Raw genomic sequence first — 17386 nt, 5'->3', positions numbered from 1 at the left:
GACCTAGGTGTTTTAAAAAGACTACCGGAAGTGGTGTCCTGGCCCTTTAAATGGAGGCGGGCCACATGTGGACGGTTGCCTAGCAACTCCACAAACGCTTCCTCCACTTCCGGTTGTGCGTGGCTGCAGAAAGATGGCGCACAGACGCTGCTTTGCAGTCTTAGATCAAATATTTTCTCTCTTTTTTCTCTGCTTTTGTCTTCTAGTCGCGTCGCAAAGAGGACAAAGTCACGATGTGTTCAGTGCGAGTCGCGCGGCTGCAGTACCCATCAGCGCCGCCAGGGACCTGCGGTGAGTAGCGCTTCATTAACTGCAAATATAGCTTTTTAATTGCATTTTTTACCCTCGACATATTATAAACCTTGTCTTACGTCACATTGTGCTGTTTAAATGTGGCCAACTTTCACACATTGTGCTGTTTAAACGTGGCCAAGTTTCACACAACAACAAAGTGCAGCCTTGCTGGTGCAGCTCGCGGTATCGCCTTCACAAAGGAGCCGTTTTATGAGGAGTTTCATTAATTAGGACCTCCGACCTTCATTCATGTGCTTTTTCAGTCTTGCATTCGAACTCTACACTGCCTTGCTGGTATTCGGCGCCATGAGTATTGATCTAGTAGCCCGTTTTATTGATCTAGTAGCCTGTTTTACTCGCAAATGGCTTTCATTTAGGGCGAGGTTGCCAGATGCTGCGATACTCACAGAATGGCTGCAGTTGGAAATGTAATAAAGTGCTAATTATCCTCCCCCTATCATTATATAAGTCTTTATACCGTAAATATGTCCACAAGTCAATTATGTTTATGTAGCAGCACTTGTAGTGTCAACCATGACTTGATCAACGTGGACTCCGACTTAAACAAGTTGAACAACTTATTGGGGTGTTACCATTTAGTGGTCAGTTGTATGGAATATGTACTTTGATTAATTTATTAATTCATTCATTTAACTTTGATTGATTGATTGAGACTTTTATTAGTAGATTGCACAGTACAGTACATATTCCCTATAATTGACCACTAAATGGTAACACCCCAATAAGTTTTTACACTTCTTTAAGTCCACGTTAATCAATTCATGGTACAAATATATATACTGTAAATACTGTACTGTGCAATCTACTAATACAAGTTTCAATCAATCAATCAAAAATCACATCAACACAACACTATTCCATATAAATTACATCAACACAACAATATTCCACATAAAGCACATTAACACAACAATATTCCACATAAAGCACATCAACACAACAATATTCCACATAAAGTACATCAACACAACAACATTCCACATAAAACACATCAACACAACAATATTCCACATAAAGCACAACGATATTCCACATAAAGTACATCAACACAACAATATTCCACATAAAGCACAACGATATTCCACATAAAGTACATCGACAGAACAATATTCCACATAAAGTACATCAACACAACAATATTCCACATAAAACACATCAACACAACAATATTCCACATAAAGCACAACGATATTCCACATAAAGTACATCAACACAACAATATTCCACATAAATTACATCAACACAACAATATTCCACATAAAACACATCAACACAACAATATTCCACATAAAGCACAACGATATTCCACATAAAGTACATCAACACAACAATATTCCACATAAAGCACAACGATATTCCACATAAAGTACATCGACAGAACAATATTCCACATAAAGTACATCAACACAACAACATTCCACATACATTACATCAACACAACAATATTCCACATAAATTAAATCATCACAACAACATTCCACATAAAACACATCAACACAACAATATTCCACATAAAGCACAACGATATTCCACATAAAGTACATCAACACAACAATATTCCACATAAAGCACAACGATATTCCACATAAAGTACATCAAAACAACAATATTCCACATAAAACACAACAATATTCCACATAAAGTACATCAACACAACAATATTCCACATAAAACACAACAATATTCCACATAAAGTACATCAACACAACAATATTCCACATAAAGTACATCAACACAATATTCCACATATATAATAAAGCACATCAACACAACAATATTCCACATATGTAAAAAAGCACATCAACACAACAATATTCCACATAAAGCACATCAACACAACAATATTCCACATATACATTAAAGCGCATCAACACAACAATATTCCACATAGAGTACATCAACACAACAATATTCCACATAAAGCACAACGATATTCCACATAAAGTACATCAACACAACAATATTCCACATAAAGTACATCAACACAACAATATTCCACATCAATGAAATCATCACAACAACATTCCACATAAAACACATCAACACAACAATATTCCACATAAAGCACAACGATATTCCACATAAAGTACATCAAAACAACAATATTCCACATAAAACACAACAATATTCCACATAAAGTACATCAACACAACAATATTCCACATAAAACACAACAATATGCCACATAAAGTACATCAACACAACAATATTCCACATAAAGTACATCAACACAATATTCCACATATATAATAAAGCACATCAACACAACAATATTCCACATATGTAAAAAAGCACATCAACACAACAATATTCCACATAAAGCACATCAACACAACAATATTCCACATATACATTAAAGCGCATCAACACAACAATATTCCACATAGAGTACATCAACACAACAATATTCCACATAAAGTACATCAACACAACAATATTCCACATAAAGTACATCAACACAACAATATTCCACATCAATGAAATCATCACAACAACATTCCACATAAAACACATTAACACAACAATATTCCACATAAAGCACAACGATATTCCACATAAAGTACATCAAAACAACAATATTCCACATAAAACACAACAATATTCCACATAAAGTACATCAACACAACAATATTCCACATAAAACACAACAATATGCCACATAAAGTACATCAACACAACAATATTCCACATAAAGTACATCAACACAATATTCCACATATATAATAAAACACATCAACACAACAATATTCCACATATGTAAAAAAGCACATCAACACAACAATATTCCACATAAAGCACATCAACACAACAATATTCCACATATACATTAAAGCGCATCAACACAACAATATTCCACATAAAGTACATCAACACAACAATATTCCACATAAAGCACAACGATATTCCACATAAAGTACATCAACACAACAATATTCCACATACATTACATCAACACAACAATATTCCACATAAAGTACATCAACACAACAATATTCCACATAAAGCACAACGATATTCCACATAAAGTACATCAACACAACAATATTCCACATAAAGCACAACAATTTTCCACAAAGTACATCAACACAACAATATTCCACATAAAACACAACAATATTCCACATAAAGTACATCAACACAACAATATTCCACATAAAGCACATTAACACAACAATATTCCACATAAAGTACATCAACACAATATTCCACGTACATAATAAAGCACATAAACACAACATAATTCCAAATGTGTAAAAAAGCACATCAACACAACAATATTCCAAATAAAGCACATCAACACAACAATATTCCACATATACATTAAAGCGCATCAACACAACAATATTCCACATAAAGTACATCAACACAATATTCCACATGTATAATAAAGCACATCAACACAACATAATTCCACATATGTAAAAAAGCACATCAACACAACAATATTCCAAATAAAGCACATCAACACAACAATATTCCACATATACATTAAAGCGCATCAACACAACAATATTCCACATAAAGTACATCAACACAACAATAGTCCACATAAAGTATGTCAACACAACAATATTCTACATAAAACACAACAATATTCCACATAAAGTACATCAACACAACAATAATCCACATAAAGCACATCAACACAACAATATTCCACATAAAGTACATCAACACAATATTCCAAATATATAATAAAGCACATCAACACAACAATATTCCACATATGTAAAAAAGCACATCAACACAACAATATTCCACATAAAGCACATCAACACAACAATATTCCACATATACATTAAAGCGCATCAACACAACAATATTCCACATAAAGTACATCAACACAACAATAGTCCACATAAAGTACATCAACACAACAATATTCCACATAAAGCACAACGATATTCCACATAAAGTACATCAACACAACAATATTCCACATAAAGCACAACAATTTTCCACAAAGTACATCAACACAACAATATTCCACATAAAACACAACAATATTCCACATAAAGTACATCAACACAACAATATTCCACATAAAGCACATTAACACAACAATATTCCACATAAAGTACATCAACACAATATTCCACGTACATAATAAAGCACAAACACAACATAATTCCACATATGTAAAAAAGCACATCAACACAACAATATTCCAAATAAAGCACATCAACACAACAATATTCCACATATACATTAAAGCGCATCAACACAACAATATTCCACATAAAGTACATCAACACAATATTCCACATGTATAATAAAGCACATCAACACAACATAATTCCACATATGTAAAAAAGCACATCAACACAACAATATTCCAAATAAAGCACATCAACACAACAATATTCCACATATACATTAAAGCGCATCAACACAACAGTATTCCACATAAAGTACATCAACACAACAATAGTCCTCATAAAGTATATCAACACAATAATATTCTACATAAAACACAACAATATTCCACATAAAGTACATCAACACAACAATAATCCACATAAAGCACATCAACACAACAATATTCCACATAAAGTACATCAACACAATATTCCAAATATATAATAAAGCACATCAACACAACAATATTCCACATATGTAAAAAAGCACATCAATACAACAATATTCCACATAAAGTACATCAACCCAACAATATTCCACATAAAGTACATCAACCCAACAATATTCCACATAAAGCACATCAACACAACAATATTCCACATAAAGTATATCAACACAACAATATTCCACATAAAGTACATCAACCCAACAATATTCCACATAAAGCACATCAACACAACAATATTCCACATAAAGTACATCAACACAACAATATTCCACATAAAGTACATCAACACAATATTCCACATGTATAATAAAGCACATCAACACAACATAATTCCACATATGTAAAAAAGCACATCAACACAACAATATTCCAAATAAAGCACATCAACACAACAATATTCCACATATACATTAAAGCGCATCAACACAACAGTATTCCACATAAAGTACATCAACACAACAATAGTCCTCATAAAGTATATCAACACAATAATATTCTACATAAAACACAACAATATTCCACATAAAGTACATCAACACAACAATAATCCACATAAAGCACATCAACACAACAATATTCCACATAAAGTACATCAACACAACAATATTCCACATAAAGTACATCAACCCAACAATAATCCACATAAAGCACATCAACACAACAATATTCCACATAAAGTACATCAACCCAACAATATTCCACATAAAGTACATCAACCCAACAATATTCCACATAAAGCACATCAACACAACAATATTCCACATAAAGTATATCAACACAACAATATTCCACATAAAGTACATCAACCCAACAATATTCCACATAAAGCACATCAACACAACAATATTCCACATAAAGTACATCAACACAACAATATTCCACATAAAGTACATCAACACAACAATATTCCACATAAATAAATAAATGTACCATGAATTGATTAAAGAAGTGTAAAAACTTATTGGGGTGTTACCATTTAGTGGTCAATTGTAGGGAATATTTAATGTACTGTGCAATCTACTAATAAAAGTTTCAATCAATCAATCATGCAGCTAAAATATAATTCAGCATGCTAGCTTTTTTTATTAAACATTTTTTATCTGATTTTGCTACAGGACACTATCTGGCTGGCGTGTTCACTGTTAGCATTTCAGTTCTGCTTTAGCTCTTCACACACAATTTCTACCAAAATTGTAGTTCTTTAAAAAACATTTATAAATTGTACTGCTTTTGGAGGTGAAAACTCGCAAAATGGCCCCACATTCTTTTCATCTGTAAGAAATATTTGACTGCAATATTTACTATTGATTTGACCGCAGCATTGACGGTGTTTTTTTTACAGCATGTTTCTGTAAATTGAAAAAACTCCGACTGTTTTGTTTTTCTACAGTAAAATTGTGTCGACTGAGCTGCCAGTTTTTTTGACCATAAAAATCAACAGTTATTGTTTGCATGCTGTATTTATTGTACTGGAAATGGAAAAACTACCACATTGTTTTTTATGGTAAAAAAACTTGCAGCTCAGTTACCAGAATGAAAAGACAATAATATGTTGTAAAAACACCTTCAATAAAATCCCAAGAGACTAAACTGCCAGTTTTTCCGTAAAAAAACACGTATTTTTCTCTCTTTTACCGTAACATGTTGTAAGGAAAAACACTGCATATTTTACAGTACAATTCTGGTGACTGATTTGCCAGTTTTTTGTTATTTACTGTAAATATTTCTTCATAGTTGACTCAAAATTAATCGCAGATAAATATAATTTTTCATAATTAATAAATGTAACCTGAACAGATATTTTTTTAGTTTTTATTGCCATGGCTGGACAATTAGTTGGCTTGAATTAAGTTTTTTCAACACAAACCGTACCTAAACACACTTTCCATGACAACAAAAACATTTACCTGCAGTGCGTTGGCGTCTTGCCCTTATTTGTGTTTGGTAGAAATGCTGAATTTGTATTCCTGCTGTAGGAGCACCTGCATTCAGAGGAGAGGAGCTACACCATGTTTAGTCGGGCTGTGAATCTTTGGGCACCACGCGATTCGATTCTTGGAATTAACGATTCCATTCAGAATCGATTCTCGATTCAAAATCAATACTTTTTTAATAACATTGGGTGCCAGTTCTATGATGAACTATATTCCTCCATGAAATACAGGTAAAAGCCAGTAAATTAGAATATTTTGAAAAACTTGATTTATTTCAGTAATTGCATTCAAAAGGTGTAACTTGTACATTATATTTATTCATTGCACACAGACTGATGCATTCAAATGTTTATTTCATTTAATTTTGATGATTTGAAGTGGCAACAAATGAAAATCCAAAATTCTGTGTGTCACAAAATTAGAATATTACTTAAGGCTAATACAAAAAAGGGATTTTTAGAAATGTTGGCCAACTGAAAAGTATGAAAATGAAAAATATGAGCATGTACAATACTCAATACTTGGTTGGAGCTCCTTTTGCCTCAATCACTGCGTTAATGCGGCGTGGCATGGAGTCGATGAGTTTCTGGCACTGCTCAGGTGTTATGAGAGCCCAGGTTGCTCTGATAGTGGCCTTCAACTCTTCTGTGTTTTTGGGTCTGGCATTCTGCATCTTCCTTTTCACAATACCCCACAGATTTTCTATGGGGCTAAGGTCAGGGGAGTTGGCGGGCCAATTTAGAACAGAAATACCATGGTCCGTAAACCAGGCACGGGTAGATTTTGCGCTGTGTGCAGGCGCCAAGTCCTGTTGGAACTTGAAATCTCCATCTCCATAGAGCAGGTCAGCAGCAGGAAGCATGAAGTGCTCTAAAACTTGCTGGTAGACGGCTGCGTTGACCCTGGATCTCAGGAAACAGAGTGGACCGACACCAGCAGATGACATGGCACCCCAAACCATCACTGATGGTGGAAACTTTACACTAGACTTCAGGCAACGTGGATCCTGTGCCTCTCCTGTCTTCCTCCAGACTCTGGGACCTCGATTTCCAAAGGAAATGCAAAATTTGCATGGTTGGGTGATGGTTTGGGGTGCCATGTCATCTGCTGGTGTCGGTCCAATCTCACGCCGCATTAACGCAGTAATTGAGGCAAAAGGAGCTCCAACCAAGTATTGAGTATTGTACATGCTCATATTTTTCATTTTCATACTTTTCAGTTGGCCAACATTTCTAAAAATCCCTTTTTTGTATTAGCCTTAAGTAATATTCTAATTTTGTGACACACGGAATTTTGGATTTTCATTTGTTGCCACTTCAAATCATCAAAATTAAATGAAATAAACATTTGAATGCATCAGTCTGTGTGCAATGAATAAATATAATGTACAAGTTACACCTTTTGAATGCAATTACTGAAATAAATCAAGTTTTTCAAAATATTCTAATTTACTGGCTTTTACCTGTAGATAAACAGTTCTGATTAATTTCTGTACTACTTAAAAGAAAATGGGTTTTGTGTAGTAGAATTTTACCCGAACATTTACTAAAGTGGACAGGACAGATTTTTTGGTAAAAGAAAAAATAGTTTTTCCGTTAAACGCGTTCTTTTCTCTCTTCTACCGTAACATGTTGTAAGAAAAAACACTGCATATTTTACAGTCAATTTCTGGTGACTGATTTGCCAGTTGTTGTTTTTTTTACTGTAAAATCTTCAGATTGTTTTTACATTGTATGTTAAAAAAGATACAATAATCAAATGTATATATTATTTGCTATTACAAGCCGTAACTGTAAAAGAGGGTTTGACACCCCTGCCCTACGGTAAAGTTGGACACATTATGTTTATGTTCAACAACTCGGACACACAACTAGTGTTTTGAGAACAAGACATTGTTTTTACCAACAACAAGAGAGCAGAGTTGTTGAATGACTAAGCAGGCACCAGTCATTGATACAACGTTGGTTATACCTACTTGTTGTTTAAAACGGACTTCTTAACAACGTTGCAAAATACTTGTATTTGTAAACTGAGACAACGTTGATGTCCAGTGTTGGATCCATGTTGTTGCTTGGGAAATGACCAAATGTCAATGGCCAAATCAACATCACAACCCAACATTTATTAAACGTTGTCGAAAAGCATGTTGTTCAACGTTGTACCGTATTTTCCGCACCATTAGCCGCACCTAAAAACCACAAATTTACTCAAAAGCTGACAGTGCGGCTTTTAACCCGGTGCGCTTTATATATGGATAAATATTAAGATTCATTTTCATAAAGTTTCGATCTCGCAACTACGGTAAAAAGCCGCCATCTTTTTTCCCCGTAGAACAGGAAGCGCTTCTTCTTCTACGCAAGCAACCGCCAAGGTAAGCACCCGCCCCCATAGAACAGGAAGCGCTTCTTCTTCTACTGTAAGCAACCACCCGCCCGCGTAGAAGGAGAAAAAGCGCGCGGATATTACGTTTCATTTCCTTTGTGTGTTTACATCTGTAAAGACCAGACTACAAAATGGCTCCTACTAAGCGACACGCGTATAACGCAGAATTTAAACTTAAGGCAATAAGTCATGCCGAAGAACACGGAAATAGAGCAGCAGCAAGAGAATATAACATAAATGAATCAATGGTGCGTAGGTGGAGGAAGCAAGAAGATGACCTGCGCCAGGTAAAGAAGACAAAACAGAGTTTCCGAGGGAACAAAGCAAGATGGCAACTGTTGGAGGACAAACTGGAACAGTGGGTTGTTGAGCAGAGAGCAGCAAGCAGAAGTGTCAGCACCATCACTATTCCAATGAAGGCAACAGCGCTAGCAAGCGAACTTCACCTGGATGATTTTAAAGGTGGTGCTTCTTGGTGTTTCCGGTTCATGAAAAGACGCAATCTCTCCATCCGCACACGGACCACTATTTCACAGCAACTGCCTAAAGACTTTAAAGAAAAGCTGGCTACTTTCCGTGCATATTGTAAAAACAAGATAGCTGAAAAAAAGATCCGGCCAGAGAACATTATCAACATGGACGAGGTTCCACTGACTTTTGATATTCCTGTGAACCGCACTGTTGATATAACGGGAGCACGTACGGTGAATATTCGCACCACAGGGAATGAGAAGTCGTCCTTCACTGTGGTTCTAGCTTGCCATGCTAATGGCCAGAAACTTCCACCCATGGTGATATTCAAAAGGAAGACCTTGCCAAAAGAGACCTTTCCAGCCGGCGTCATCATAAAAGCTAACTCGAAGGGATGGATGGATGAAGAAAAGATGAGCGAGTGGTTAAGGGAAGTTTACGCGAAGAGGCCGGGTGGCTTTTTTCACGCAGCTCCGTCCATGTTGATATACGACTCCATGCGCGCCCACATCACAGATGGTGTCAAAAAACAAGTGAAGCACACAAATACAACACTCGCCGTCATTCCGGGTGGATTAACCAAAGAACTCCAACCGCTGGATATTGGTGTCAACAGGGCATTCAAATCACGACTGCGAACGGCGTGGGAACAATGGATGACCGAAGGCGAACACACCTTCACTAAGACAGGCAGTCAGCGCCGGACGACATACGCCAACATTTGCCAGTGGATCGTAAATGCCTGGGCAGATATTTCGGTCACAACTGTGGTCCGGGCTTTCCGGAAGGCAGGATTCACAGAACTACTGGACAACAACAGCGACACTGACTCCGATGACTTCGACGAGACGGAACCGGCCATTTTGGATCCCACATTTGCCCAACTTTTTAATTCGGACACCGAAGACGAAGAATTCGAAGGATTTACGAATGAAGAATAACTTCAGAAAGTGAGCGCTATGTTTATTTTGTGTGTTGTGACATTAACGTTCGAGCAACATTATGTTGCTATTGCTCTGCACTATTTTGAATTTGACTATGTTTGTGATTGCACATTTGCGTACATTTTGGGAGTGAACAGAGTTGTTAGAACGCTGGTTTTTAATATATTATTAAAGTTTGACTGACCTATCTGACTGTTTTTTTGACATTCCCTTTAGCGCAGCGTAGGCGCGGCTTATAGTCCGGTGCGGCTTATAGGTGGACAAAGTTTTGAAATATGCCATTCATTGAAGGTGCGGCTAATAATCCGGTGCGCCTTATAGTGCGGAAAATACGGTATTTGTGTTGTAGAATATTGGTTGGGAAATGACCACATTTCAATGTTAAATCAACGTCAGAACCTAACATTGATTAAACGTTGTCGAAAAGCATGTTGTTTCAACGTTTTATTTGTATTGTAAAATATTGGTTGGGAAATGACCACATTTCAATGTTAGATCAACGTCACAACCTGACATTGATTAAAGGTCATTAAAAAGCATGTTGTTTCAACGTTGTATTTGAGTTGTCAATGTCGTTGTAATGTCTCGTGGCTGCTGGGTTAGCATGCTCCTCCATGACGTGATAGCCACTTGTAGCTTACCCGGCGGACAAAAACGATCTCCGAAACTCAATCAATCAATCAATCAATCTTTATTTATATAGCCCTAAATCACAAGTGTCTCAAAGGGCTGCACAAGCCACAACGACATCCTCGGTACAAAGCCCACATACGGGCAAGGAAAAACTCACCCCAGTGGGACGTCGATGTGAATGACTATGAGAAACCTTGGAGAGGACCGCATATGTGGGTAACCCCCCCCCCCTCTAGGGGAGACCGAAAGCAATGGATGTCGAGTGGGTCTGACATAATATTGTGAGAGTCCAGTCCATAGTGGATCCAACATAATAGTAAGAGTCCAGTCCATAGTGGGGCCAGCAGGACACCATCCCGAGCGGAGACGGGTCAGCAGCGCAGAGATGTTCCCAGCCGATGCACAGGCGAGCGGTCCACCCCGGGTCCCGACTCTGGACAGCCAGCACTTCATCCATGGCCACCGGACCTGTGCCCCCCCCCCCCCCCCCTCAAGGAAAAGGGGAGCAGAGGAGAAAAGAAAAGAAACGGCAGATCAACTGGTCTAACAGGGGGGCTATTTAAAGGCTAGAGTATACAAATGAGTTTTAAGATGGGACTTAAATGTTTCTACTGAGGTAGCATCTCTAATTGTTACCGGGAGGGCATTCCATAGTACTGGAGCCCGAATAGAAAACACTCTATAGCCCGCAGACTTTTTTTGGGCTCTGGGAATCACTAATAAGCCGGAGTTCTTTGAACGCAGATTTCTTGCCGGGACATATGGTACAATGCAATCGACAAGATAGGACGGAGCTAGACCGTGTAGTATTTTATACGTAAGTAGTAAAACCTTAAAGTCACATCTTAAGTGCACAGGAAGCCAGTGCAGGTGAGCCAGTATAGGTATATATATATGTATATATGTATTAGAGATGCGCGGATAGGCAATTTATTTCATCCGCAACCGCGGCAGAAAGTCGTCAACCATCCGCCATCCACCCGATGTAACGTTTGATCAGAACTGCATCCGCCCGCCATCCGCCCGTTGTTATATATCTAACATTAAAAAAAAAAAAAAAAAGGGTGAAAACTACGCGAATTGCACCTTGTGCAGACAAGATTTTTCGATCGGACACGGAGGAATTAGCGATGTAAAAGACCACGTTGGGACAAAAAAACACAAGTCTAATGCCGTTGCTAGCGATACAAGTGGAAAACTTTCAACGTTTTTCGTCGCCCAAACAGATTCTTTGGATGTGATAAATGCCGAAGTTTTATTTACGGAGGCAATAATTGAGCATGGACTTCCAATCGCACTGGCTGATCACATGGGACAGTTAATAATGTAATGCAACCTTTAAAAATCATTACGCGGTGATCGCGATCCCAAAAATAAACTTTTCTTGCATGATAATGTCCAGAAAAATTCGCTTTATATTACTATAGAGTCCTTTTAACGAATGAGTTTGATGGTTTATCACAAACCTTAAATGAAAGAAGTCCTTTGTTCTCCTGCACCATGCATGCACTTTGGCCTTGCTTCGTGTTTGGTGCGCCATCCTGTCAGCTGTATTTCACAGCACGACATACTGTTAAAAGTGTTTATACTATTTATACTTTCAATTAACAAATTGAAGTCTTGTGAAAGGTTGACAGGATAACTGGCATTAACTGTCAAAATAATTTCAAACTATTGCAGTTAGCTTACAGAATAAACATGTCAATCAACCCATATGATTTTTGCTGTAATATTTTTGTTTTGAAAAGTCACTGTGACTGATAGAAAAGTGATGGTTTTAGCAACATTTTAACCTGTCTGAATGCTAATAATCATTTTGCGTCGGGGGGCGAAGCCCTGAACCCTCCACCAGGACTTTGTCCTGGACCTACCGGGGCCTGCGGCCCTTGGACCCTGGCTACTAGGTTTTTCTGATTTAAAAGTTGGCAGGTATGGTGAGGTTATAAAGCTTTTGCCTGTTAAAGAAAGGAGACTGATCCAACGCAGCACAGACTTGCGCGTGCCACGCTGTCACGACCCAGACGCACACCAGTGCGCAATCATATGGGAGCCGCGCTGAGCGCACCTCCAAGCGCATCTCGCTGCCGGCGGCGGCCGGGTATGGGCCCACGCTCCAGCGCCATCCATTTTCAGGGCTAGTTGATTCGGCAGGTGGGTTGTTACACACTCCCTTAGCGGGTTCCGACTTCCATGGCCACCGTCCTGCTCTCTATATCAACCAGGGTGAGCCCCACCCCTTTCGTGAGCGCACTGCCACCCCTGTTACGCGCCCCCGGCAACAGGGGTGGCAAGCAGGTAAGCTGCGCGGGCGGAGCGCGCGGAGTGAGACCCCTGTTACGAGCCCCCGGCCACGGGGGTGGCGGGCAGGTAAGCTGCTTACCTGCTGCGCGTGACGCCGGCCGCGGCGAAAGCGGACGAGGCGGGGTGTCGGTGCGGTGGGCGCGGTGGTGACCCTGGACGTGCGTCGGGCCCTTCTTGCGGATCGCCTCAGCTACGGCTCCCGGTGGGGCCCTCTCGGGGGAAGGGGCCTCGGTCCCGGACCCCGGCGAGGCGTCCCTTCTCCGCTCCGTAAAAGTGTCCATCTCTTTTCTTTTTTTTTCTTCTGTTGTGGCATATGCTGCAGGTGCCTGCTCGTTTTTCGTATGTGGGTAACAACATTTAACTATGTATATATATTTACCAATTGGTTTAACTGCCACCCGCAAAAAAAAAAAAAAAAAAATCTAATTAATCCGCCCGACCCGACCCGCGAGCGGATAAAATCGTATTTTTTTAAATTTCATCCGCCCGATCCGCGGATAATCCGCGGACTCCGCGGTTGTGTCCGCAAACCGCGCATCTCTAATAGGTATATAAAGGTATATCCAGTATAGGCGTAATATGATCAAACTTTCTTGTTCTTGTCAAAAGTCTAGCAGCCGCATTTTGTACCAACTGTAATCTTTTAATGCTAGACATAGGGAGACCCCAAAATAATACGTTACAGTAGTCGAGACGAGACGTAACGAACGCATGAATAATGATCTCAGCGTCGCTAGTGGATAAAATAGAACGCATTTTAGCGATATTACGGAGATGAAAGAAGGCCGTTTTAGTAACACTCTTAATGTGTGACTCAAAGGAGAGAGTTGGGTGGAAGATAATACCCAGATTCTTTACTGATTCGCCTTGTGTAATTGTTTGGTTGTCAAATGTTAAGGTGGTATTATTAAATAAATGTCGGTGTTTAGCAGGACCGATAATCAGCATTTCCGTTTTCTTGGCGTTGAGTTGCAAGAAGTTAGCGGACATCCATTGTTTAATTTCATTAAGACACGCCTCCAGCTGACTACAATCCGGCGTGTTGGTCAGCTTTAGGGGCATGTAGAGTTGGCTGTCATCAGCATAGCAATGAAAGCTAACACCGTATTTGCGTATGATGTCGCCTAGCGGCAGCATGTAAATACTAACGAGTGCAGGGCCAAGAACCGAACCCTGAGGAACTCCGCACGTTACCTTAACATAGTCCGAGGTCACATTATTATGGGAGACGCATTGTATCCTGTCAGTAAGATAAGAGTTAAACCACGACTCCCCAATCGTTCCTTTCTTTAAAACAAAAACTGTGGTTAAAAAGTCCCATTTGGACTCTGATTACCAGAAGATGGTTCTAGCAAGGCCGAACAAACAGATGGCAGAAAACTCGAGCGGCAATGAGATTGGCTCAGTCTGGTAGTGTAGGTCAGTGTTTTTCAACCTTTGAGGCAAGGCACATTTTTTGCGTCGAAAAAATGCGGAGGCACACCACCAGCAGGAATCATGAACTCGGTTGACAGTAAAAAGTCGTTGTCACAATTGTTGGATGTGACTTTAAAGCATAACCAAGCGTGCATCACTATAGCTCTTGTCTCAAAGTAGGTGTACTGTCACCACCTGTCACATCACACCCTGACTTGTTTTGAATTTTTTGCTGTTTTCCTGTGTGTAGTGTTTTACTTCTTGTCTTGTGCTCCTATTTTGGTGTATTTTTCTCTTTTTTTGGTATTTTTTTTTTGGCAGTTTCATGTTTTCCTTTGAGCGATGTTTCCAGCATCTACTTTGTTTTAGCAATCAAGAATATTTCCGTTGTTTTTATCCTTCTTTGTGGGGACATTGTTGATTGTCATGTCATGTTCGGATGTACTTTGTGGACGCCGTCTTTGCTCCTTAGTAAGTCTTTGCTGTCGTCCAGCATTCTGTTTTTGTTTACTTTGTAGCCAGTTCAGTTTTAGTTTCGTTCTGCATAGCCTTCCCTAAGCTTCAATGCCTTTTCTTAACGGCACTCACCTTTTGTTTATTTTTGGTTTAAGCATTAGATACCTTTTTACCTGCACACTGCCTCCCGCTGTTTCCGACATCTACAAAGCAATTAGTTACCCGCTGCCACCTACTGATATGGAAGAGTATTACACGGTTACTCTGCCAATCTCTAGACAGCACCGACACTCAACAACAACACATCATTTGCAGACTATAATTACTGCTTTGCAAAAAATGTTTTTATCCCAAATAGGTGAAATTACATAATCTCCCACGGCACACCAGACTGTATCTCACGGCACACTAGTGTGCCACGGCACAGTGGTTGAAAAACACTGGTCTAGGTGAGGTAGTCTGGTGGTCTGGTAGTCTGGGTGGGGGTAGTCTGGTAGTCTAGGTGGGGGTAATCTGGTAGTCTGGGAGTCTAGGTGGGGGTAATCTGGTAGTCTAGGTGTGGGTAGTCTGGTAGTCTAGGTGTGGGTAGTCTGGTAGTCTAGGTGGGGGTAATCTGGTAGTCTGTAGTCAGTCTGTAGCAGCTAAAAAAGATATAATGATATTTTTCAGACTATTGTTCATTTTTCCAGTAAGACAATGACTGTAGGACAAAGTGCGTCCCTTGACAGATCAATACGGAATTGATGATTGTAAATAGGGGGAGGTTGGCAACCCTACCTGAGATCGTAATGGTCGTAGAGGTTCAGCAAGTGTGAAAACAGTGTTTGTTGTTGTTTGTATCCCAGATACCTTCTATACGATGTCAACCCCCCGGAGGGTTTCAACCTGCGAAGAGATGTTTATATCCGCGTAGCGTCCCTGGTCAAATCTCTGAGGAAGCACGGCGACGACTGGGTCCTGGTGCTGCCCCCCTGGGGTCGCCTGTACCACTGGCAGAGCCCCAACATCCACCAGCTCCGCATCCCTTGGAGCCACTTCTTCAGTCTTAGCAGCTTACAGGCCAACGTTCCTGTGATTGAGTATGAAGAATTCATTGCAGGTGAGATTTCTCCTGGAGCAACCTGGCCTGAACCACATCACAAACTCTGTTGGAATGGTTTCTTTCTAGAGAACGGAGGGCCGTTCATTGATCGAGTTGTGGTCCTGCAAAATTACGCAGAGGGATGGACTGATGGGAAATGGGAGGAGAAAGTGGATGAGCGGCCGTGCGTGGACAAGCTGATGTACAACAAAGACAAACATGGCTACTACAGGTAATGCCACACCAGCACTACAAATCTGTCACACCTTTAACGTCTTGTAGTGAAACCGCCAATTAGGAACTTTATTGGCTCTTATACATGGTTCGTAAATTCATGCAAACAATGCAGAGTGTCCGCCCTGAGATGGGTAGCTTGTGAGTTCAAACCCCGGCCGAGTCATACCAAAGACCATAAACATGGGAACAATTACCTACCTGCTTCTTTGGTCTTTGGTCTTTGGTATGACTTGGCCGGGGTTTGAACTCACAACCTACCCATCTCAGGGCGGACACTTTAACCACTAGGTGTGGGTGTGACAATCATGGGTAATTTAACTTTAACTTCAAACATGGGTAATTGATTCTAGCCTCGATAAAAGTCTCTATTTAACTTAAATAATGCACACTTTCAAAACACTGTAATGTCTATGTGTTTACTTTAAATATTCCTTCATAGTTAACTCAAAATTAATCGCAAATAAATGTAATTTTTCATAATGAATAAATGTAACCTGAACAGATCATTTTTAAGTTGTTGTTGCCATGACTGGACAATTAGTTGGCTTGAATTAAGTTTTTTTTAACATTGTTTTTTCAACACAAACAGTACCTAAACACACTTTCCATGACAACAAAAACATTTACC

General features: G+C 39.4%; 1 protein-coding gene across 1 annotated transcript in view; it reads left to right on the top strand.

Moving 5' to 3' along the window:
- Positions 1 to 94: 94 nt before the first annotated feature.
- The window catches only part of pofut2 (protein O-fucosyltransferase 2), a 44327-nt gene continuing 27035 nt past the window's right edge, over positions 95 to 17386 (top strand). Inside the window, exons 1-3 of the mRNA XM_061971827.1 lie at positions 95 to 291; positions 16286 to 16539; positions 16609 to 16753. Of these exons, the coding sequence (XP_061827811.1) occupies positions 134 to 291; positions 16286 to 16539; positions 16609 to 16753 (557 nt within the window). The 5' untranslated portion in view covers positions 95 to 133. The remainder of the gene's footprint in view (positions 292 to 16285; positions 16540 to 16608; positions 16754 to 17386) is intronic.

This window comes from Nerophis lumbriciformis, linkage group LG13, assembly GCF_033978685.3.
Source record: "Nerophis lumbriciformis linkage group LG13, RoL_Nlum_v2.1, whole genome shotgun sequence".
NCBI lineage: Eukaryota > Metazoa > Chordata > Actinopteri > Syngnathiformes > Syngnathidae > Nerophis > Nerophis lumbriciformis.
The sequence above is the reverse complement of the archived record's forward strand: the minus strand, read 5'-3'. Positions and strand labels throughout refer to the sequence as shown.